General features: G+C 44.8%; 1 protein-coding gene across 3 annotated transcripts in view; it reads left to right on the top strand.

The window, feature by feature from the left end:
• The window catches only part of Stac (SH3 and cysteine rich domain), a 121,845-nt gene extending 96,296 nt beyond the window's left edge, over positions 1-25,549 (top strand). For all 3 annotated transcript variants that reach the window (XM_059268800.1, XM_059268799.1, XM_059268801.1), the window contains 3 exons: positions 12,125-12,176; positions 12,275-12,412; positions 24,212-25,549. In XM_059268800.1, the coding sequence (XP_059124783.1) occupies positions 12,125-12,176; positions 12,275-12,412; positions 24,212-24,310 (289 nt within the window). In that variant the 3' untranslated portion in view covers positions 24,311-25,549. The remainder of the gene's footprint in view (positions 1-12,124; positions 12,177-12,274; positions 12,413-24,211) is intronic.
• Positions 25,550-25,841: the final 292 nt, after the last annotated feature.

Here is a 25,841-nt window from a genome sequence, read left to right as displayed (position 1 = left end):
GCAGATTGTCACCTTTTACGGGGCATGCTTTCACTTTTTCAGTTTCTGTGTGTGTGCTCATGTCAGCCTTGGTACAAAGGTCTTCCAGTCTGGTTTCTTTGTGTGGATTTTGACTTTATTCTCCACCCTACACCAATGCCACAATGGTTCTGAGTTTTCTCCTTCACTTGGTAAACTTGCCAGGATGAACTCATTCTCCAGGGTGTGAGCGTTGCCTGATTTGTCCTAGAATGCTGGGAAAAGATAGGGCATTTTCAGGTGGTCTCTGTTTCATCAGAGACAGTCCAAACCCCTGGATCATGGCCTCTATGGCCTCGTGACTGCTGTGGGACCTTCAGGAGATGGCCCACAGTTGACTGTCTGCTGATGGAGACAAGAGCGGTGATTTGCGATTCACTGAGTTCCTTGAGATTGCCGTTCGGGTGTGTAGAGTTTACACTGGGGTACTGGAGATGACTCAGTCGGCAAAGTGCTTGCATTGCAAGCGCAAGGACCTAAGTTCAATCCCCAGAACCTGCTTAGAGGAAGAAGAGGAGGAGGAGGTGGCGATGTGGTGCCACAGGCTTGTAGCCCCAGAGCTCGGGAGGCAGAAATGGATGGACCTCTGGGACTCCATGGCCAGCCAGCTTCATCTACTCAGAAAGTTCCAGGCCAGTGAGAGGCTCTACCTCAAAAATCAAGGTGGATAGTTTCTCTGGAACAATACACAAAATAGTTCTCTGGCCTCTGCAACATACCCGTGCACACACATGGGTACCTACAGACACATGAACACACACAAATAAATTTAAGATGAAAGAACTCCCTATTGTGCTGACCCCACAGCTTTGTTAGGCTAGTATTCTGAATTTTCCTGATTTTTTAACAGCAATTGCAGAGCAATACTGAATGTTACCAGGGACATTGAAGAGTGTCTGCCTTTGTGCTGGCTGTCGTAATTCTGTGTGTTTATTTTTTGTTGGTTGCAGGCCATTAAAAGCCAAGATGTCTGGTCACGACTCCAACATTTACAATCTGCTTGCAGGCAAGCAGAGCTATTCATTCCCAGGAATGAAATGACTGTGTTTTATAGGCTGCAAGATTGAAACAATAAATCATACTTACTTTTATTTATTTATTTACTTAACTTTTTTTTAAAACCAAGGCATTGTAGGTTCCCATTTTTAAAAGCCAGGAGCTTGCTTAGCATATTGGAGGTAATGCTGAGAGGACTGGGTGTAATTCCTTGAATGAGTTGGGATTTTGTAAATTATCTTTTCCTCCTCAAACCATAAGGGGAAAAATCAATTTGATAAGATATTATTCCTATCTGTCTGCATACCTACCCCGGGCAGCATTCTGGGTATAAAAAAAGGGCCCAGAAGTCCAAGTCAGCCATAAAAAGTCAGAGCAGATGAGTCATGGATTCAACAGATGCCTTAGAGATCGACCTGGTAACAGGAAAGCTTTATCTCTGAGACCAGTGGTGCAGGCCTCTCCGTGGTCCTCCATGTTAACTTACCTTCCTCCTGCAATCCCTGGATCAGGGCATCTCCCTGTCACTGCCTCCCCAAAGCTCTGTCCCCATGGAGAATGAAGTCTGTGTTCCCTGGCCTCTAGCCAGCCTGGGAGGCTTTCCTGACCCTCATGTCCAGAATGTATTCAATATTCGTTCTCTACTTACTGGTCTAAAACCTAGTACAGCCATCCCCTCGAGTGTGTGCCAGACTGTTGTCAGGGTGCTGCCTGGTCTCTGTGTTCCCACTCTGTGACCCCTACTGTGCACCATGGCTGGAGCATGGATGATGGTCAAGGTCACAGGACCCTTTTCACAGGTGAATGTAGAAGCCTTACCACTTTAATTCCAGTTATGTATTGTTGTATTTTGTTTGTATTGTTCTATTTTTGTTGTTGCTGTTTTAAGATCATGCCTTACTCTATAGCCCAGGCTGGCCTCAAAATCAGAGTCTTCCTGCCTTGGCCCATGGGTGCTGGGATTATAGGCATGTACCACTGTAGCCAACTCCAACGAGCTTCAAAGGTAGATTCTTTATCTTCAGAATAGAGAGGAGGAGGGAGAGGGGGAGGAAAGAAGAAAGAGAAAGGAGGGAGAGGGGGAGGAAGGAGGAAAGAGGAAGGAGGGAGAGGGGGAGGAAGGAGGAAGAAGGAAGGAGGGAGAGGGGGAGGAAGGAGGAAAGAGGAAGGAGGGAGAGGGAGAGGAAGGAGGAAGAAGGAAGGAGGGAGAGGGGGAGGGCAGTCAGGGACAGACAGCATGAATTCACTGAATGATTAAGAATGTGAAGTGTAGCACCACTTGTCCTGGGTTTAAGCCCTAGGCAAGTCACTCATACAGTTAAATGACGCCACATGTCTGGAGAAGCGATACAAGCTGTCTGAGTCTTTACCCCTGAACATGTAGAAGGTGCCTTGTAGCACCCAGGTTAGCTTCAAAGCCCTGGTGACCTCCATTGTCTCTGGATTTAAAACATTACTTGTGGAGACTCAAAACTTGTGCAGCCTCATTCCTGCTGGATTCTGTTTTATTTCCAGTTCTATTTTCCCTTCACAAAAGAACCATAGCCCCATTTGACAGGGGATCTTTCACTTCTGTAATCTGTGTCATCCTATTGATGCTGCATCACACACACACACACACACACACACACACACACACACACACACACACACACCTGTCCACCTCTTGACTCTCTTCATTTTCTTAGACCCACCTCAGCATCCCTTGGTAGTGGGGCATCCTCTCCTGGTGACTCTGGATTATTTCTTTCAGAGAATTTTCCTCAACTTGTATTCCTACAGTTCGGGGGTTGTTTAGTTCTATCTGCTTCGCCTGTAAACTCCCTGGGGAAACTCGACCTTCAACACTCACAGTGTAACCAGCCCCAGTGTCTCTACAGCTGGAAGGATAAGAAGTTTGCCAAAAAGGGCTTCATCTCTTCTTATTCACACAGGGCGCCCTTTGTTCTTAATCAGTAGCAATAACCTGGATGACTTTGCCAGGTTGCTCTTTCACGAATCACCAGGAGATGGAGATGACTGACACAAGGTCATCTTGTGTATTTAGAAAGTCAGAAGTAAAAGATGGAGTCTAAATGAAAGAATGAAAGGTTCAAATACATATTCCAGTGACCAGGTAGTGTCTATTTTAAAGAATCCACTTGGACGTTCCACATCTAAGTCATTTTCATTTTTATTAGTTCTCTTCAAACAGATTTATATGATAATGGCCATTTTTCTTCAGGTGGAGAAAAGAAATGGCAGGTTTGTGATGGAGACAGGCTTAGGAGCCAAGACGGGCGAAGAAGGAATTGCTTTTTCAATATTATTAAATTCTAAGGAAGATATAAATTAATGACTGTGCATGACAGAATGCCTAAACAGAGAGAGAGTTTCAGAGAAAAACACATCTCTTTAACACCAAATAAGGATTTAGAATTGTGAATCACCAGGCTCCTGGAAACATCAAGTCTCTGACATTCCATGGGTGAGTCTGAATGAGAGCAAGCAAGCATGTGTCTCGTTAGCTAGTATCTGAATGAAAGCAAGCAAGCATGAGTCTGGTTAGCTAATATTCGCAAGGACCCCTGGAGATAGATGGCCTGAATTCATCTCTTCTGAATTTGACATTGAGTTGAAAGTGACTTTAACCTATATGTGGCTTTTTCCAGGATGTATTCTCAAGGAGCTGTCCCTTGTTTGAGCCCAGGGGGTCATAGTGCAGGGAGGCATGGGAAGAGCACAATCCAGTGTGAGATGCTAGACAGGGCACACTGTTGGTGCTATCACACACCCCAGCGGGCCACCCACATGGTCTTGGGACTTCAAAGGAGGCTCTACAAGGAGGTAGCATCAGCACTCAGCCTGCAGAGGTCTGCTTGTGAGATTTTGGGGTAAAGGATGAAAAGAGGAAAAACTTAAGCTCCAGAACTAGATATATCTGGTAAGAAGCACCAAGTAGGGGCCCAATGCCAACCCAGAGAAGGTCCGGCACACAATGACAACTGGTGGTTCTTTGCCAGTGGCACAGCCTGTGGTTCCCTATCCCCTGGGAGACTGGGTCGGAGGAGCAGCATTAAGAACATGGGTAGAAAGTAGAGGCTGGGGCCAGAGCCTGGGGAGGCTGACCGCGCTGGCTCTGCCCCCAACCTGTTCTTAACACCCTATGTGGATATTGATCAGGATCCTCTCTGAAAAAGCTGAGGACCTAAGTAACTTTTATTTTTTTAATGTGTGTGTGAACATCTTGTGTGCGCAGGAGTGTGAGTGTGTGTGGATGCACATGGGTATATGCACATGTACATGTGGAGGGCAGGGAAGAGCTTCGAGTATCATTTCTTAGGAATTGCCTGCCTTACGTTCAGTTCTGTTTCTTACGACAAGGTCTCACTCTGGCCTGAACTCACCAAGTAGGCTGGGCTGGCTAGCCAACAAGCCCTGAGAATCTGCTTGTTTCTGCTCCGCCAGCATCAGGATTATAAGCGTGCACTGCCATGCTCTGCTTTGTTTTATTAATATGATCTCTGGGAACCAAGCTCAGTTCCTGACCAACTGAGCTCTCTCCCCAGCCCTAATTTTATTTTTCATTGACACATAATTGCATGTATTTATAAGATAGTATATATTGATTGAATCAGGCTAATTGTCACACTTATCACCCTAAAGATTTATCATTTCCGTGCTGGGAATGTTGGAAATCATCTCTAGTGACTATTTTTTAATATAAAAAGTGTCACAACGGTAACTGTTGCCGACCACAGTTACCCCACTGTGCTGCAGAACGTCGGAAGCTCCTTCCTATCCTGGCACACCTGTACCCATCATCTACGCTCCTCGATTTGTTGTTGGACAGTGAGCTCAGACAATGCAGTAACGTATCCCAAGTTCATCATACACATTACTCTCCAATAAGTCCATCAGGACGAGGTTTGACCCGGGAGCCTGGGAGCCCGTGATCTGCAGGCTGTGCTCATGATGCATTGCTCTAGATACGGAAATTTTACAGTGACGATCAAACTGTGATTCTCATACAATTATGCAGTGAGCATACATCCTAATTATTCTTTGACTCACTAATACATGAGAGGACTGGTAAGAGTCTGCACCTGGTTCAGAGGGAGCCCAGTGCATCATGTGATGGGAACTACTGGTGGGAATTTACAATTCAGTGCAAGAAGAGCCAGAATTCATGGGGTATCCCAACTAGATTGTGGCAGGCACAACCCTCTTTGTGCATTTCTATGGACAGTGATAATTACATCCTTATAAGTTTTCTATGACTTTTATGAAAGAAAAAATAACAAAGCCATTGAATATGAAGACAATGACCTGATTATTTTGTCCATTTCTAAGTCCTCCATGATTTTTCCCAGCATTCCTTGGAGTTCTTTTAGTAAAGAACTCCAGTTCTTTACAAGTGAAGTTGTCCAAGCCAACAGTGTTTTAGAAGAGAAAGGTGTTTGAAACTACAAGTCGTTGGTTGTAAACCATCAGAATCCCATGGAGAATGTTATTGAAGTAGAGATTTTCCTGGGGATACATGGACCTCCACCCTAAGTCAAATCCTGCCTAGAAATCTATATGGTTAAGTGTTCACCTGCATTCTGATTGTATTCTAGAGTTGAAAGCCATCATGATTGCCATTGGCCAATGGCAGACTTGACCAGAATGCAGAGCTGGTGAGACAGTTCAGGCCATAAAGTATTTGCCTCATGAGCATGAGGTTATGATTTCAAGGCCCAATACTCACATATAAACAAAAACAGAGCACGCAGGATGCATTTGCAATCCCAGCACTGAGGAGGTGCAGACAGCTGACCAAGTGATCTCCACGCCAGTGAGAGACCCTGTTTGACAAAACAAAGTTAGACAGTTCCCGAGGAACACCACCCAAGGTTGTCCTCTGACACACACACACACACACACACACACACACACACACACACACACACTGAACCCCAGTTTCCTGGTTCTGTACGAGAGACCTGCATTCACGTTTGGGCCCACTCTAATGTCCTTCACCTTGCCAGTTGTGTGCACCTATGTAAAATAAGAAAAGAGGAGCACTGGAGACAGAGGAGACAGAAGAAGACTCCCCTGGTGTCTCATTTCCATTCTCTGAGTACATTACTGCTTGGCAAATGCATCAACTTAATTAAAACTAAATGTAATTCTAATGCACCAATTTGATTTAAAAATAATCTTCACAGTCGCCAGGACATCAAAATCCAATTAAGGCTATTTGAGGAAAGTCTCCGATGCATATTATGTTGTGAGGCTGCACTATGTCAAGAAACCCAGACCTTCCTGAATGTCACTAATGTGTTTAGCAGCCTCCCTCTCGCTCAAATGCCTCTCCCAATTAGGTTCTAGAGAGCGTGATCCGTAACAGTTCAGGAACAGCTCCCCCAAATCTTCTGAATGGTCCTGTAGCTGAATGTTCTTGCTAGAATCTGGAAGAAAATGCAAACAGGCTCTCAGGTTCAAGATGGAAATCAAATCGCAGAGTCCAGGGGTTCCTGATGGTCTGCTTATGTGTCCAGACTGTAAACAATTCTGGACCAGATTAATGAAGATTGAGAAATGAGTCTGGTGAAAAAAATTCAACAGTAAATCTCAGATGAACATCGTAATTTGGCTGGTTCCCTTTGCTTTGCCCATTGGCTGGGTCTTTCAAGGACATCTGTTTTGGTTGAGTGGTGGTGTTGATGGGAGCTCAGTGTGGACTTCTCTTTGTCTAATGAATAGGCTAGGATGTAGAATATTAAAACTGTCCAAAATGCCTGCAGAGTGATATGGGCGACTCTCATGCATTTTGATAAGCCATGAGTAGTGTTAGAGGCAGCTTGATATCCTGCAGTTAGCCATGCAGCCAAACCCTGATGTAAGTAGTCAAATTTCTCTCTCTGTTGACTTGTGCACAAATGTGCACGGCCATGCCCACCTCATGCAGTAGGCATTGTTCCAGCTCCAGGATATCTGCTGGGTTTAGCCCTACAAAAATACCACCACAGTGAGGCACCTGGATGGTCGACTACTAAGCCCAGCTTTAACATAACTTTGTGGTCAGGAGGAATGTAAAGAGACTGGGTCTACATGAAGAGAAGCAGAAGCCTCCCAAGTTCTGGATCATTCTGAAGACCAGGGTGTGAGGCTACTGAAGGAAGCAAACATCTCATTACCAGTTGTCCCTGACCAAAACGAATGAGGGCAGTGTCGTGCCTCTGCAACCCCAACTGCACTGGAGGCTAAGGCAAGAGATTGCAAGTTCAAGGCCAGTCTGGGAAACATAGAAAGACCACATCTGAGAGAGAGGGGGGAGGGGGAGAGGGGAGGGGGGAGAGAGTGTCACACTCACTAGATCTTCTTAACTCTTAAGTTGAAAATGATAGGCTTGGGACAGAATTAGCAATTTCATAGTGCCAAAGACTTCCACATGTTTTCTCACTCAGTCCACAGAACAACTTTGCAAAGTAACTGTATCTCATAATGTATTTATTATGCATAACATATAAACTTAAGGAGTAGCATTTTCATAGCTGAGGACCAGAGGCATAGGTGCCTGGGATTTTTGCCTGGATCCAGTTCCACCCTGGTTCTGTTGGCATTTGCTTCTCATTCATAGAAGACACACACTGTCAACTCCCAGTTTATAGACTTCTGCTTTGGAGATTACGAACATCCTGAGGACAGTAACTGCGGCTTAACAGCAATGGTGGCCACCACTTGTTGTGGATGCCTAAATGTTTTGAGTAAGTATTAATGCAATTTAGTGTTTAAAAATAAATCCAGTGTCTCCCTCCCTACTCCTTCAATGGCCCACCCCTTTCATGTGGGATTCCAAGTTCTGAGGAGGCTTCTCTAAGCCCCTTTCTCTCCTTATCTCACTTGTAGAAAGATGAAGTGTTTGTCTGAAGGGAAAATAGAAAATAGAGGCACCATCAGAGGTTGCCTTGTTACACTCACCCTCGAGGCAAGGAAACAGAGGCTTAGAGAAATCTTGCCATCTCTGTGTTCCTGGTGCATAGTCAAGACCTGAAAGTCATAAGCACTCAGAAAATAGGAGCTTGACGTCCTAGAATCTCCTTTGGCTATTCAGGCAGAGATAGAGGAGTGAAGACCATTTTTCTAACTTCCAAATAGAAGGCAAAGATGGCCCCAATCCTCCTGCTGGCCCAACAACGGAGGGGCATTCTCACAAAGAGTGGCTTCATTAGGGAATGAAAATGTCTCCACCCCTAAGAACCTTTGCTCCACACAGGCCATGGGGAGAGAGTGACAGTGGGGCCTTAGATCAACCTACTACCTCTAGGAACTCTCATCCACAAAGCATCAAGCCATCTTCAATAATAGCTTCCAGGAGGTTCCACATAGCCAGCCACGCTCAGGTAGTTATCATCCATAGCTCTGTGCACAATATGCTTCAGCCGACAGGGGTCATCCTCAGGGAAACTCCAAGCGTTAGACTTCTGTTGACCCCAGACTGATGGGCAAGGCTCTGTCTCCGCAGAGCTGTTTGGCCCAGTGTTTTAGTTTTTTGATGGTGGGATGCAGCACACTGAGCACCGTGGAGGAAGAGAGAGAAGTTGAGAAGGTTTGAAAAGAAAATGGACAAGTGTGAACAAAGGGCTACAAGGAAGGGCCATACAGGGTTTGTACTCAGGAGTCAGGACAAGAGCAAGCTCATGTGTCCCAGGACGTGGGGTTTCCTGGGGCTCCCTGTTATTTGCCAGGCTCCAGAACTTTGGGACTGCCTATCATTGTCTCGTACCTGCCCTGGGGTGAGAGATCAGCATTATAACATAGTAAGCCGGAGTAATAGAGCCCAAGGGAAGCTGCTGGAGCGGGGAGTTAATCGGATGCTTAATAAAGAGAACTGAGCAAACTCTAGCTGGAGCCTCAAAACTGGGCCAACACGTCTGTTTAAATGAAACAGACTATACGACAGCATGGTCTTACTGTAACTGGAATGCCAACGCAGCTTATGCCCCCTGTCACTGAGAATCATCCAATAAGCAGGGACAGAGATAGAATCTTTAAATCGTGCTTTACCCAGAGAGCAGGTAAAGAAAGTGGATCAAAATCCTAAATAGTGTTCTTCCACTTCAACTGTGGCCAGACAGTTGGGAGTGGGCACAGAGGCCATCATCCCAGAGTTTAGTCTTGCCCCTCGAGCCAGCTGCTCAGCAGCCTCGTCAGTAAGACTGTGACCTGGGTGTTTTTCTCCTTATCATCTCCTCTCCAAGTGGCAGGAGTTTCTGAATGCACCAAGGTGCCTGGGTCTCACTTCCTTCCAAATGGCCATTGAGATCGCATCTAGATTCAAGGTTAACTCGGATCAAGCAAACCATTGGTGTATTTCTGGGCTGCTAACAATGTGAATGTGCAGACTCCCTTAATACAAAGTGTGGGGTGCTCCTATAGGATGAAATCTAAAGGTGCCCCTGACTGTCCCCTATCACTACAATGCCCCTAATATTGCATGTCCATCCAGATCTACCTCCTGGCACCCAGTGTGGGAAAAAAAAAAAGGCAGAGTTCAGGTTCCATGGAAAAGGATGCTTTCATTGCTCAGTGTGAACAGGCATGTGAACAGAGAAGATCCCACCAGCTTTGGGGGTCACACATAGAAAGTTGTTGTCTTGGCTTTGAGGGCAAGAGAGAAGAGCAGGTAGTTTGACTCACCTCTGTAGGAATCCACTCCTATCCTCACTGCTAAATCCTGTTTATTTCCATCATAGACTTTAAGACAAGGTGTGATCACTTACATTGTTTTAAATGGTTTGTTCTCTGTTTACTTGTTTATAACTCATCCTCTGCATGGGAATTAAGTTCTAAGCAAGGATTTTATTCTGCAATGTGTACCTGATGTCTAGGAAGATGGCTCTTTCAGAATCTACCTTCTGTGGATATTTGTTAAATGAGGAAGAGAGTTTTTTAAAAAGCAAAGAATAAATGGATCTTCACTTACCAAGCACTTTTTTGGTCCTGGTCAAGATCTTTTATTGGGAAAGACAGAATCCTCACCACACTGTCAGGGTTATATATGTTATTTCACATAAAATTATAGCTGATATTCCAGTGTGTGTCTTTTTCTGGTAGATAGTTTAGCTAGCACAGGATAGGTGCTAACTGGGACTGCCCACTTCTGAGCACTTTAAAGAGTGTGTCTCTACCTTGTCTCTGATACCAAAATTTAATGCAAGCATCTTCCTCTCTTATCCTTAGGAAAGGCACCTTCCTAGTCTCCCGCTCCAATCCCCTGCTTACAGCCTCTATCAAACCATCAGCAAAGCCTCTGCATTTGATACTGATGTGCCGTTTCTTAGGTTACGGGGTTAAATAAAATCTGTTGGAGCTTAGAAGATTTTTCGACAATGACTTTCATCCACAGTGCTTAATTAAATCCCTCACCTGGGAAAGAGCGATTTTCTTCAGCCATCTCTCTTTCAGTGGCACCAGCAGGCAGCTGTGACTGTTGAAATGGCAAAATGTCAGCTGTATTTACTGCTGCGGGGCTACTGCAACAGAGTGGGCAGGAACTGTGACTTTTGCCTGCATTCTTAATCTTTTAATGATCCATCACTTTCATGGGAGATTCTAAATCCTAAAGCACTCACATGAATTGTAGAAAAAAAAGTAAGTTTTGTGAAGGGAAAACACAGCTGTTCCCACAGAGGCAGAGGTCATGGGTCAATGGGCTTTGGAAGAAGAAAAGGACTGGAAGATGGTTCAGTGTCTAAGGACTCAAGGTGAGGGGATGCGGTTGGAATCCCCTAGGACCATGTCCAACCCAGGCAGAGGTACTGCACTGATATTACACTGTAGCTCAGGCTGGCCTGGGACTTACTTTGTAGCCCAGGCTTGACTTGAACAAGGCAACCCCCCCAGCTTTAGCCTCCTGATGCTCAGATGCCCAGGCTGTGCCACAGGGGCCTGCCATTCTTCGGGTATTGGTCACCTTTTCCCCCTGCCTGGGCTTGCTGCTCCCTGTCAGGAATTTCCCAGGGTTTGTCCTCTCCTGGCAGTCTTTCTTTTCATTTGTGTGGTACTGGAAGCACTCTTGAAGAAACTCATTTTGACATTCTTAGGCACTGGAACAAGAGCAGCAGGTCTTAAAAAATAAAAATTGTACTCAGAAAAAATATAAATTCCTAAGTATAGGAGCAAATTCAAAAGTGGGCAAGATCCCTGATGCTGGCTCTGCAGTGCACAGCTGCATTGACCTCTAAGTTCCTCCCTCCCTGTATCTGTGCTCCTTAGCTTGAGATAGTGCAGTACTTCTCACAGGTGTGGGGCCTCCTACTCCATCTCTTGTGTCTGGATGGCCCTAGGAACGGTGTTGGCCGATAAAGAGACAAATATGAAAATGTAGCCTTTCATCACCCTTAGCTACATACCAAGTGTGAGACCAGCCTGGTCAGCATACATGAAACCTTGCCATACCAATGTCCCATGTGTTCCTTTTTCTAAATTTATTTATTTTTATTTCATGTGCATTGTGTTTTGCCTGCATAGATATATAGATATATAGACATGTCTGTCTGAGGGTGTTGGATCCCCTGGACCTGACATCATAGACAGTTGTGAGCTGCCATGTGGGTACTGGGAATTGAACCCAGAAGATCAGCCAGTGCTCCTAACCACTGAGCCATCTCCCCAAGCCCACTTGTGTGTTTTTTAATCCAGTCAAGATGACAATGAATTAACCATCACAAATAAAGATAATAATAAAGAGAGTGGCTGGCTTTAGATGTAGGTACTAAACAATATAAAAGCAAAATACAGCCCATATCTACATAGATGCAAGGGGAAATCTGGTAGGACATACAGAAGATGGAAGACTCAGGGCAAAACATACCTTGATACTTATTGAATCTGGGCATTTGTGAAATGTGACTATGATCTTCATGTACTACAAGTAAAGATATTCACCATTTAAAAACAATAAGGCACAACAATTGTATTTGCTTTCCCTTTCCTTGGGAGGGAAGAGCCAGTGAAATGGTGTTTGTTTCATTTCTATTTATTTTAGGATAGTTTGAGTGGATGAAAAACTATCTCACATTAAAGTATATTTTCCCTTCCTCATTTTACTTCCCCAACCGACTCATCCATTCTTCATTTTTAGGCCGGGAGACATGATTACTCTTCTAGAAGACTCCAATGAAGATTGGTGGAAAGTAGGTATTTTGGTCTTCAAAAAGAAATAAGAATCCTTCGGTGGTGACAGTAACAATAAATGTTATGTTTGCGCTGAATGCCTCCTCTTCCATTTCAGGGAAAGATTCGGGACAGAGTTGGTTTCTTTCCAGCCAACTTTGTTCAGAGAGTAGAGCAGCATGAGAGGATTTATAGGTGTGTTAGAACCTTCATCGGCTGCAAGGACCAGGGACAGATAACACTGAAAGAGAACCAGGTAAGCAAAGGACGCAAGCGCCACCACACATACACAAGCTGGGACAAATGAGAAAAGATGATCTTGTGCCAAGGGTGTGGGGGTCCGTAGAATCCAACATGCAAAACCAAAGGCCAGGAAACATGCTGTTTTAATTAGTTTTTACCATTGTGATAGGATACCACAACTAAAAGTAATTTAGAGGGAAGAGGATTTATTTGAGCTTAGATTTTCGGAATGTTAGAGTCCATAGTGGCTGGGAAGGCATGGTAACAAGCAATTGAAAGCATGGTAACAGGGCCAGGAAGCTGGCTGATCACATTTCATTCAAACACAGGAAGAAGGGAGAGAAGGAGAGGGAGGAAGGGAGAAGAGGAAGAAAGGAGAACAGGAAGTGGGAATAAGTTATAAAACATCAAGGCCCGCCCCTGGTGACACACTTCCTCCAGCAAGGATCCAGCTCCTAAAGGTTCCATAACTTCCCCCAAGCAGCGCCACCAACTGGAGACCAAATGTTCAAACACATGAGCCCGTAGGGGATATTTCTCATTCAAACCACAGACACTTAGTGGTATCTGTCAGAGAAGAAGCATATATAACTTCACAGTATCATAAGGGAGCATCTCATCCCTGCACTTGGGTCTGAGGATCACAAGACACTGATGGTAGCAGCTACTCCAGTTTTCACTCTGGGCTTGTACCCACCAATATGTAATGGGAAAACTTTGTCATTGTGTGCTACTGTGCTCCAGGACTTGGTGTGTTGGCTCCCATCACACAGAGCTCTCTCAGATCTCCTTATCAAGACTCCAAGACTCTATGTGTCCCTAAAGTCCATACACATCACATAATAACGTAAGACAGAAACAAAACACAGACAGAAAACTATCTCAGGCAGAGACTGGCCATCTCCCTGTACTCATCCACTGGTTCCTGATACCTTTTTGCTCAGTGCTATGTTGAATGAAGTGTTCTCTGTGAGGTTGTTGGTTTTCCTGAGCCCTCTACGTCTGTAATGTCATGAAGCCGCTTCCTTCTGGATTCCTTATCTCAGCTCTGGAATAGATAGAAACAGATGGGGCCATCACAGTTCAGCGTTGTCATGTTCTGCCGTGTGTCTTCTTCCAGCACAGAGGGGCTGTCCTTCAGCCCTACTTACTTCTTCTCAAGTCATGTACCTCACCTTCACTGAGGGCAAAATGACACGCTCAAGTTTCCAAGACTATTCTGGAGAAGGTAGAAGAGGATGTGGGGAACCAGAGTTAGAAATCTCCTGTCTTTCTCGATGCAGTCTCATAGGTGATTTCAATGTTCTGTTCAGGAAGTCAGAAGCTGGCCTCTTTCAGCATTCTTGACATACAGTAATTCTAGCAACTCTCAAGACAATGAATATCTCTAGTTGAAAATGTGGAAATTACAAGGCTCAGTCTACAAGAAAGTAAAGAATGAAACATGCTCATAATTTAATACTCGTCTGTTCAATACAGTTGCCCCAAACATATCCTGGACACCATCTATTTAATTTTATTACTCTATTTCATGCATGTGGAGACTGTGCCTGCACAGATGTCTGTGTCCTACATGCATGCCAGGTGCTGGGAAGGCCAGATGAGGCATTGTTGGCTCCCCTGGGATCTGGAATTACAGACAGTTGTGAGTCGACATGGGGTGCTGGGGATGGAACCTGAGTACTCATAAGAGCAGCTGGTGCTCTCTACTGAGCCATTTCCTCCCCCATTTTGGGGAGTTATCTTCAAAGATAGTTACTAAGTCTCACACACACACACATGATCCATCCGTCATTACTTTTTAATTATAACTGATTTATTGTTCTAAAATACTGGTTTACTCAACTTTATCAACCATTTTATTTTCCATTATGTGGCTCCAAATGGCATTATCAAATCGACAAATACTTCCTCACAGCGGACATGTAGTTTACACCACAAGATTCCAGCATTCAGGAAACATAGGCCAAAAAAAAAAAAAAAATCTCAAGTTCAAGGTCAGCATAAATAGTGAGTTCAAAGCCAGGCTGAACTACATAGCAACCAAGAACTTGTGTCAAAATTGCAAAGCTTGGAAGGTAGCTCAGTGATAGAACATGCCCTGGGCTTACTTTCTAATGTTAAAAGAAAAAGAAAAAAAGAAATTGCATGCAAAGTAATGATTCACTTTTCACTGTGGCTAGTCAATAGAATGCCTGAAAGTCTAAAGAAAATTAATTTACAATGTGAAAAAAAGGCTTTTAGAGAAAATTTATTATCTATTTCTTTTAGAGTCAAGTAAATAAAAATTCTTAAAAATAAAATAATATACCAGATATAATATATAATAAATATAAAATAATAAATCAGAGCATTGTTTTTCAATATATCTTAAGAACAGTAGCAGATGGAGTCAGTGAAATTGGCTTTCTATAAATACTAGTGTGCATCAGTCCACTCATTTTGAGTATTTACTTCAGACTATGTAGTAAGAGCACGGAAATTATTCAGCCCTGTGCATGCTATAATTCCATTTTCTGCAATAAAGTCCTGAAAATAATCTATCTATGCACAGGGAAAAACGCTGGGGAAGGAACATTGACCTTCAAAGTAATCTCATAGTGGTGAGAATTGGAAACAGTCACACAATGACAGTGGGTAGTCGACAATAAGGCTTTCCTAAGGAGGGCTTTGGAGGATGTGGCGATAACCTTGTAGACAGAATACAGATCAGAGTCCAGTCACCGCTGTGCCCAGATGAGGACAGCTCTCAAAGAAAATGCTCTGAAAGATGAAAAAGCAGAGACGCAGGTGCAGAGGCTCCTCAGCCATCCGTATTCAGCCTTGGACAACAGTAAGGAGATCAGGTGTGACCAAATTATCACAGCATCTCACCTCGCCCTCACCACCGCCACCCCACCACCACCACTATGGGATACCCTGAAGTTCAGGAGACAGTGGCACCGGGTGGCCCTTGGCAAACCAAAGGTCCAGGAAGAAACACAGCAGAACAGACCTAGGTTTGGGCAGTGGTGAGTCCCTGAGTCATTTGTTGTGTCAAACCTTCCGCCCTTAAAGAAGCAAGAGAGACTCAGGAAAGACAGGCAGGGTCTTTTTCAGTGGGAGTCAAAATATCATAGAAGCAACTGGGAGAGGCCGGCTCAGGGGTAAAGTACTTACTGTGGAAGTGTGAGGGCAGGAATTCAGATCCTTAGCACCCTCCCAGAAGCCAAGTGGAGAAGGGACACCCAGGGAAAAGCAGCTAGCAAGACTGGCCAAATCACCCCGTTGCGGGTTCACAAAGAGACCCCATCTCCAAGAATAAAGCAGGGAAGGTTCTTAACATCGGATGTATATAACGTTTAGGTCCTACGTTTTCTTTTCACATGCCCTGTGAACTGTGTGGATTAACCATGGAGTGTTTCTATTTTACAAAAGAAGAAACAGATTCCATCAGAGGTTATGTGCCTTACTAGGGGCACATGTGAGTGCCAGGCAAGAATACAAACACAAACATGGGGCTCCACTCCCAAGTCAGCAACTCTACTGAGCACATTCCCACCCCCGGCATAATGTTTTTATTAGTTATTTGGGAATTTCATACAGTGCAACCTGATCACACCCACTTCCTACTCCTCTCAGGTCCACCCTCCCACCCTTGCTCACACAAGCAGGCTCCCTGTTGGGCACTTTGCTCTCTTCCAAGCTTTGGACACTTTATCACCATGCTATAGCCACATCTCTAAATGCCACGCACACCCCACACAACACACAACACACCACACACCCCACATAACATATCCCACTCAACACACAACACACCCCACACAACACACAACACACAACATATCCCATACAACACAACACACCCCACACAACACACAACATATCCCACACAACACACACATACTTCTCTGATGCTTGAGTTTTCCTGCCTGGCCCACAGTCAGGACAAATCTCTTTCACCTGCCAGTCCCACAGCCACTCAGACCCGACCAAGTAAACACAGAGACTTATGTTGCTTTCAAACTGTATGGCCGTGGCAGGCTTCTTGCTAACTGTTCTTATAGCTTAAATTAATCCATTTCCATTAATTTATACCTTGCCACATGGCTCGTGGCTTACCGGCATCTTCACGTGCTGTTTCTCATCGTGGTGGCTGGCAGTGTCTCTCTGACTCAGCCTTCCACTTCCCAGCTTTATTCTCCTCCTTGCCCCGCCTATACTTCCTGCCTAGCCAACGGCCAATCAGTGTTTTATTGATTAATTAGCAACACATTTGCCATACTTCCCACAGCACTTCTCCCGACTCGACTTGGCTCACTGAAGACATGGACTTAGATAAGGGAAGGGGTGGGGATGCTGATCATTAGGTTTTCTTTTTCAAGTACAGAAAATCCTCTGAGCTGAGCTGAGGTGGTGCACTGTCATCTCAGTGTGGGGGAGGTAAAGGCAGGAGGATCAGGAGGTCTAAGCCAGCCTGGGCTACATAAGGTCAAACAAAAGCCTTAATTTAAGAATATTGTTGTTAGCCGGGCAGTAGTGGTGCACGCCTTTAATCCCAGCACATAGGAGGCAGAGGCAGGCAGATCTCTGTGAGTTTGAGGCCAGCCTGGGCTACAGAGTGAGTTCCAGGAAAGATGCCAAAGCTACACAGAGAAACCCTGTCTCAAAACACCTTAAAAGATAAAAAATAAAAAATTATTGTTCAATCTGGGCATGATGAAGCACACCTTTAATCCCAGCATTCAGAAAGCAAAAGCAGGCCAATCTCTGTGAATCCAAGACAAGCCTGGTCTGCATAGTAAGTTCGAGGTCAGTCAAGGCAACATACATAGTAAGACCCTGACTCCAAAAAAAATCGATGTTATAATAATAACGAATAAAAAAGTTCAAACTTGACATCCGCTTTAACTTCTTATATTTTTAATATATGTGAAAACTTTAAAAGCCTCTTAAAGAAATGTAACACAGTAGGAAGTTCATTGATGCCAAAGTCAGGTAGAAATAGATCTGTGTTCTGTGTGGTTTGGATAGTCACCTCTAAATGTCACCTAAAAACATCACTATAGCAGCGTCTCCCTGAGGCAGACCTAAGAGCTCAGTGTGGCCACCTGTATAGAGACAGCATGGTGCCTGGACACCAGGGGTGTTTAACAAAAGTCATTTCCCACTGTCCTAACTCAGAGCACGTCTCAATGGGGGTGTCCTCTGCAATGGTGAAGACCAGTGTAAGGCGCCCTGTGGGCAACAGAAAATAGCCAGTGTGATATTTATCACTCTAAAAACTTAAAGAGACAAGTGGCCATTAACACAGAAATAGAAAATTGATTCTGAAAATAAATGCAATGCTTCTTTATTAAATCACATTTCTGTTTCTGAGGTTAATCTTTCATAATTATTACATTGTTTATCCACAGAGCGCTAGTTTCCAGATGGAATTAAGTTATCCATTATGAACACGTAGGAGTCTGCCTTGACAGAATGAATTTTCTTCATTTTTTTTAAACTTAAGAAGAATCTTACTTAATCAGCTTTAAATTCCTTTAAAACGTTTTTATAACATCATTCATGGTTCTGTCGTAACTGTAGAAATGTTTTCATGGATTCCTTGTGCTATTGCAAAAAAAATTAAACCAGAAATTATTTTTAGATTATAAAACTGAAATTTGTTTATTATAGGGAAATTGAGAAAATAATATTTTTAAAGACAGAAGAAAATAGCAACCAAAACAATTCAACCATCAACTTATTATTAGTATTAAATCTTTGACATGTTTCATGGCAAGCTTTCATTTGAAGGCATAGTTTAATATCATATTTTATTTATGCTGTATAATTCTATTTAGTTTCAGCAAAATATAATTTTTAACAGTTGTACATACGTCAGAGTGGCAAACTTTGGCACACTGGCCAAATCTGGTAACTTAGGGTTTTTATTATAAGGTTTAGGGTTTTACTTTTATTCTTAATTATGTATATCCATGCGTTAGTATGTGCATGAGTGTCGTACTCATGGAATTCAGAAAGAAGGGAGCATCCTATCCCTGAAGCTAGAGTTACAGGAGATTGCGTTGGCTGATAATGGGGGGAGGAACCAAAAGCAGTGTGAACTGTCAATCACTGAATCATCTCAGTCCCCATTCTGTTTTTTTAAATAACATTTTTAGAAAGTGTCTACACTGGAGCTGGGGACAGAATGCCTACCTAATATACTCAAGGTTCTGTCTTAGCATCACACCACACACACACACACACACACACACACACACACACACACACACACACGTGCGCACACGTGAACACACACATACATATATATGTATGTATGTATGTATGTATATATATGTATGTATGTGTATGTATAGACTTCTGTATCGTTTTTAATCCTATAATGGTTGAGTTAAGCCACTGCAACAGAAATGGCATGGCCTGCAAGCCTAAAATATTTACTTACCCTTTACAGAATGAGTTTGCTAACCCTGGTCTAGATCTATAAAAATGTGTTTAAATATCTGCTGCTCCTGGATATTCAAGAGGCTTTTTTATCTTTAACTATTATTGATAACTACAGCGAAGAGCACTGAACTTAAATCTTTCTCTCTAATTCTGATTATTTCTTCAGTTCAGACTTTAGAAGTTACAGGAAAATGGATATGAGACTTTTGTACATTTACTGATTTGTGTGTGTATATGTATGTCTGCATGTGGTATGTGCATGTATGCATGCCACAGCATGGATGTAGATGTCAGAGAATCATTTGGGAAAGTTGGTTCTCTCCTTCAGTCATGTGTGTCTCAAGGTTCACACTCAGGTTATCAGGTTTGGCAGCAAGTGCTGTGACCAGCCCCACCTAAAAGACATTTACCATCCTTGATCTATGCTAAGCTGCTTCCAGAAAGCTGGTCCCAGTCTCTACCCATCCCTGTTTTCATGAATACCCAGGTCACTGTATTCTTGCCAGAATGAAACATGACTAGTTTTTATGCCTGTCAAGTTAGAGAGGTAAATAATATTTTATGCTATTCTACATTGACTGAATAGAAAAGAGGCTATAATTTTATCACAGACCTATGGGGCAATTATGTAATTTGCTTATGTGCTTTTCATAGTCTCTTATGCTGTCAATAGAGCAGAAGAAATAATTACACATGGTCTGTGATATGTGACCAATGTTTTTCCCAATTTATCCTACTATGCCTTCAGCCTGGACCTTAATAATCCTTTTGCTGGTGCATCTCTAATTTACCATATCTCCCTTCCAGGTTTTATACATCTTCCACTTATATATCTCTTTTATCTTCCTAAGAGAACGTCTCAAGGTTGTCCCTATTTTACTTGAATTTACCTCAGTTTCAAGTCATTTTCTCATTGCTTCTTATGCCTTGGACACACCTCTGAGAGGGTCTGTGAGAGTGTTTCCTAAAATATTCAACTGTGGACAAAAGACAAACCCTGAGTGTGAGCAGCTCCATCTCACAGACTCGGGTTCTGGACTGAATAAAGAGAAGAAAGCAAATAGAGTGCCAGCACCCATCTATCTCTGCTCGCTGACTGGGGACACAACCACCTCACACTCCCACCACCATGCTTTCCCCCGCCATGATTGATTCTCAGAGCTGTGAACCAAAACAAACTCTCCCTCCCTCTCTTATGTTTCTTTGTCAAGCATCTTATCACAGCAGTGAGGAAAGTGTTATTTCCTCCTAGGCTTTTCTCCACAGTCAACCTCTTTGCCTCTACATTAAATTCCTTTGCATCCCATGACATCATCTTTGCACCTCCAGAGATTCTACCCTATAACATCAAGAATGAATCTTCAACTACACCAAAGAATGTCAACCTCTCGGATGCATAAGCAGACTTCCTGCATATTGTCAAGGCTTTCATTTTATTGAACAGACAACAGCTCCCAAAAGCTGCCTCTGCCCTAATGCCCCAATCCTTGAGCATCTTATTTTATATGTTGAAAAAAAGAACCATGTAGATATGGCTAAGGCTCTTGTCGGGGAAACACTGTCCTGCATTATCTCAGTGGGGTAAGTGTAAATGCAGCAGTTCTAAGAGGAAATCAATAGGTCAGAGGCAGAAAAGGAGATGAGGGCAGAAGTCAAAAGAGCTGAAGATGCTATAGTGCTGGCCTAGAAGACAGGAGATGAGGCTGTGAGCCGAGGAAAGCAGGTGGACTTTCCTGAAGCTGCAAGGGACAGTGAGATGCATCGCCTCTGAGATCTGAGGAAGAGACTCCATCCTGAGAAACAGCTGGACTTTAAGACTTCTGATGTTGAGCACTGTGGGAAAATAAAGGTGTGTTTGCCTGAGCTGTTCTGCTTATAGCACTGGAAGCTAGTCCAGATGTTATGCAAAACGCTCTAGGCAGATGCGATGAAGGTTGTGGACCCTGATACTAGTTCTTCTGTCAGGTGGACAGCCAAATCTAATTGTGTGAGCCCCAGAAGCACAGAAATGTACCCTGCTAAAGCAGGGAGAAGCATCGGCAGAAAGCAGAAGAGAGACACAACAGAAGGGCAGGTCCAAGCGAGACAAAGCCCAAGAATGACTCAACCCACTGGGTTTCGTTTTGTTTTGTTTTTTATTTAAAGATGGAGAACAGAGCCTGAGTGCAGGTGACATCAGCAGTTAAGAGTGGCCCCTGGGAGATAGACAGTAAGGAAGTGGGAACCTCAGCCCCACAAGCACCAGGAGCAAAAACTTCAGTGCACCTCAAACTGAATTCACCCCTGGAGAAATAGAAAAGAAAGAAGATAGAGTCCTTTGCCCTCCTTAACCTTGATCTTGGAACTCTAAACAGAAAAAAAAAATCTGTCAAGTCCCATGCCATCAGCCCTAAGAACCACAGTGCAAGAGGTTATTGTCTTGCACTGAGTTGGCCATAATCTGTTATGACAACAATAGTGAACACGCACATCATAAATTCGGAGACTGATTTGACTCAGCCTCACAAGTTTCCTTCAAAGTGCACAAGGAGGGTCTTGCAGTGTGGTTTGTGGGTTGCCTTGACTCCATGGGCAGAGATCTAAATTCCGTCACCTTTCTCCTCTGAGGTCTCCAGGATGTTGGCTGCCTCCCACTACAGGTCACAGATGCCCGCAGACACTTAACAAATCCCTTTTAGGCAATGGAAGAAATGTTCTGAGTACACCTCTTGGTAGAGCAGGAAAACCTTTTCCCAAAGTCTGTCAGCAGATACTCCATCTGTCTTGCTTCCAGGTCCTGCCCCATTAGAGGAAGCCATGACTAGAACAGAGTGAGTCCTCCCAGAAACACTGAGTACGTTAGCCTAAGTCCAGCCCGGCTCCACCGGATTTGAAACCCAGGGAAGAAACACAGACGCATGGCCTTAAAATGGTGATGGTGAGGGCTGGAGAGAGCGGTTAAGAGCACATTCTGCTCTTACGGAAGACTTGAGTTCAGTTCCAGCACCCACATCAGGCAACTCACAACTTCCTGAAACTCCAGCTCCCGGGGACCTGACGCTTCTAGCATCCATGGGCACCTGTACTTGTGTGCACAGAGATACACACATGTATTCAGTTGAAAAAAGTAACGTGGGGTTGGAGAGATGCCTCCATGGTTAAGAGCACTTGCTGCTCTTCCCGAGGACCTGGGTTCAGTTCCCAACACCCACATGGCCAATCCTGATGGCATTTTAACTCCAGTTCCAGGGGGATCAAACACCCTTTTCTGACCTGGGCCCCAGGAACACAAGTGGTGCACATACCTACATGCAGGCAAAACATACACATAAAGCAAAAGTAAATAATGACTAAATTAATAAATCATTTTTAAAGATGATGATGGTGGTGGTGATGATGATGACTACTATGACAAAAGACTAAGGGATCTGGAGTTCAGTTTAAGTCCAAAGTAGGAGTTTCCAACCCAGCAAAGAGTCTGTGCTCTGGAAAACAGACTTGGAAAGAAATTCAGTACTAAAATTAGGAGACCATAAACAGTCTCACCCCGTATTAAAAAGGGTCAAGTCATAGTTGGCCCAGATGGCTGGAGCCATGCATTGTGTAGGGGCAGGGTGTCCCTCCTCAGAATGCACTGTGCCATCTCCACCATAGAGGCTGACACCCAGGCCAGGTCTGCCCCAGCAGTAACTGTGCTGGCCTGGGCAGGAAGAAAATACAGCCAGCCCTTGAGAAGTCTTCTGGCTAGAAAGAGAAAGAGGGTATGGAAAGAGCAGACGGCAGGAGAACCAAAGGCTGTGGAAAGGGGTGGAAGAGGATTAAGAAGATCCCATTTCCAGTCAGTCTGGCCCCTTCAGCTGTCGTCTGGAAACCCTTTATCCTCTGCCAGCTGTCACATTTGCCCTTTAGCCGTGGTGCACAGGGTCGAGCCTTAGTCTTGTGACCCACCCACATCTCGTGTGACCCAGGTGATTCTAAGCTGACCAAATTGGTCCCATTCTACTGTCCGTGATTGTTTAGTGCTTGGCTCGGACCCAGTTCTAGCCACCGAGACAAGTCAGAACATGAGCTGAGGGGCCTAGCAGGGCTTAGCATGGCCTCTATTTCCAGTATGTTCCAGACCTTGACAGTGAGCTCCACCTTTCTCTTCTACTCTTCACCTATCCACCTCTATCTTGATCACACTGAATTCTCTCTGTCTGTCTGTCTGTCCAGCTACTTCTGTCTCACAGATGACAGACATCTGGGCTTTGTGGCACACTCTCTGACATTAACTCCTCCCAGGGTGTTATTTAAGTCTCTTTGCAGTCAGATTTCTGAAACACAGCTCACATACCAGCCCCGTGTATGTTCCAGACCCTAGGGGGTCACACATCCAGCTCTAGACTCTGCTGAAACCTCGTCCAGGTTCCATTTACTGGGGGGTGCTGCTACCTCTGGGTTGTAAACACTCCCAGCTCCTTCCTAGTAAGCCCCTTAGGAAAGTAGCACTGCCTCAACTGAACTGTACATCTCTTGTCCTAGGTCAGTCTAGACTCCTTATCTCAAAGTGGGGCCATCTGTGTCCAGACTCCTGTGACTTCTCTCCAGCTGAGTCACGCTCTTGCCTGGTTTCTTCCCTCCCTGGACCACTGTGGAGTCTTTCAGACTCTTAGCAGCCCCTTCCCATGTAGCTCTTCGGTCATGCCTCAGGCTATGTCTGGGAAATACATACTAAGGCATAACTTTCAACTGTGGAGGTGGCTCATGAAGGGAGGAAAAAAGAACTACCCTCCCCAGGAACCTCTGCACACATCTGGTCCCATCTCTTTCTCTGTCCTTCACTGGCCTGTGAACAGTGAGTGAGTGACAAGTGCACCCGAATGGATTTTCACGGCCTCCTTTGAAGTCTCACACAGGTGCCTGCTCTGGAATATGAGAGATGCTCGTGTTTATTTGCCTGGAGCTACTAATGAAATTGTCTCTTGGCTTCCTGGTGTTAGCCAATTCACATATAAAATTCCAAGCACTGGGCAGGAGCCAGTGAGTGACAGCTATTATTTTGAGTCTTCAGCATAATAAACTGAAAACTCGCATGCTTCATGCCAGGTCTATGAGACATTTTTGTCCTTCTTCCCTTCTGGTGACTCTTCAGGGAGTCACAGTATTTAAAACCATTTTGTTAATCCTTACTCAAAAAGCTGGAGCCCGGAAAATATTCTGTATCTGGGCCTGGTTCCAAACCCAGGTTTGTGTGTGTTGCTTTATTGAGCATCTCCTCACATTGCCACCCCGACTTCCCCCTCCCTGAGCCACCTCCTTCCTCCTGTACCCTCAGTCAGCAGCAGCTTACGCTGCAGGTCCCCACTTGTTCCTGCTGAACTGAAGCCTTTCTTCTCTCTCCCCTGGCACTCAGATCTGTGTGACTTCTGAGGAAGAACAGGACGGCTTCATCAGAGTCCTCAGCGGGAAGAAGAGAGGCCTCGTCCCGCTGGACGTCCTGGCAAACGTGTGACTGTGGCATTCCCTCCACGTGCAGGAGGCCAGCTCTGCTGATCTCACTGTGTCCACCCAGAGGAGCAGCTGCACTGACAAGTGCCCAGGAAACAGGGAGACTTGAATAGCTGAGACTGTGGTAGCAATCTGGAAGCAGACCCACTGCACAGCACATCCAGGATGCCAGAGAGCAGCATCCCAGAGCTGAGGGCCGCTGGGGGCAGTAAGTGGGCTGTAGCCAAGGCTGCCCCAGGACTCAGCTCCCTCCCTGCCCACCTGTGCAAGGCTGGAGTATGCTCCAGGTCATGGTGTGGTCCTAGTGAAAAGTTTGGATCTGAGTAGCCAGGTGTTGCTCTGGTTCCGGATTATTGCCCCCAATGCTGGCCAATCAACATGACGACTCCTGCAGAGAATCAAGAAGGCCAACCTCCCAGTTGCCAACATCCCAGGCCTCACTCCAGCTCCTGCTCAGTCTGTGACTCTGCTGGCAGGATTGTTCTTTCTTTCTCTTCAGTCCTTGGAGCACATCCTAGGCAGGGCTGAACCGACGCCATACCAAGCACAGAGATCTGACTTACCTACAGATGCTTGCCGGGGAGTCCTTGCTACTTCAGTGACTCACAGAGGTGGCAGCCAAGTCAGAGGCCCAGAAAGAAGCAAGCAGCAGTAAGAAGTGGGAGTGAGGACAGGGAAGGAGTCCTTATGCATCGGGACTAGACAGCCCTTCAGAAGGGGTGCTCTTTCCCAAAGCAGGTGGGGCTGGGAACGGGAAGTAGCTGAGAGTTTCCATTTTCATTTCATACCCTCTGCATCAGGAGCATGACTTCTTCCCTCCCTCGTGCAGCCTGTAGGACTCCATGGAGGAGGATGAGTCCACTGTGCAGGGGACCAGGGACAGGGGAGCACCTGAGAAAAACATCCTAGAATAAATGTAGCCAACTTAGAATCCATTCTTCTCTAGGGCAGCATTTTCAGCTCCGGCAGGTGGGAAGTGGAAATGAACCTGTGATGCTTCATCTCTCTGCATACAGAGGAAGCTGGAGCTTAGCTCACATCACCTAGGGAAATTGCTCTCTACCTGTACCGATGTTTACAAGAACATACACACTGCGATGCCTTCCTCCCAAGCCCGGTCCCAGCTCTCAGACTTGCTTCCTAGCAGTCACTTACGTGTCTCAATGTGATTCACAGTGACTTTGAAATTAATGTTGCTTTGATTTATTTTGCCACTGAGCAATAAAATCATTAGAATCATTGGGTTTGGACTTGGTTCTACTTTGTTTTATGATTTGCTTTGTTTATTGGAGCAAGGATCTTTAGCCAAGGCTAGCCTCAAACTCACTGCATTGCTGAGGATGACTTTGAACTTTGATCTTTCTGCCCCCCGCTTCCATAGTGTTGGGATTCCAGGAATGTACCACCACATCCCGTGCAGGCAGTGCTGGGGATTCAATCCAGAATTTCACACGTGCTAGGCAGTCAGTCTACCAACTGATCTACATCCCAGACCCCAAAAGCCAATGTTTTGCTTTGTTTTGTTGCGTTTTGAA

This window comes from Peromyscus eremicus, chromosome 7 (assembly GCF_949786415.1).
Source record: "Peromyscus eremicus chromosome 7, PerEre_H2_v1, whole genome shotgun sequence".
Taxonomy (NCBI): domain Eukaryota; kingdom Metazoa; phylum Chordata; class Mammalia; order Rodentia; family Cricetidae; genus Peromyscus; species Peromyscus eremicus.
Note: the sequence above shows the minus strand (reverse complement) of the source record. Positions and strands in the feature narration are given on the sequence as shown.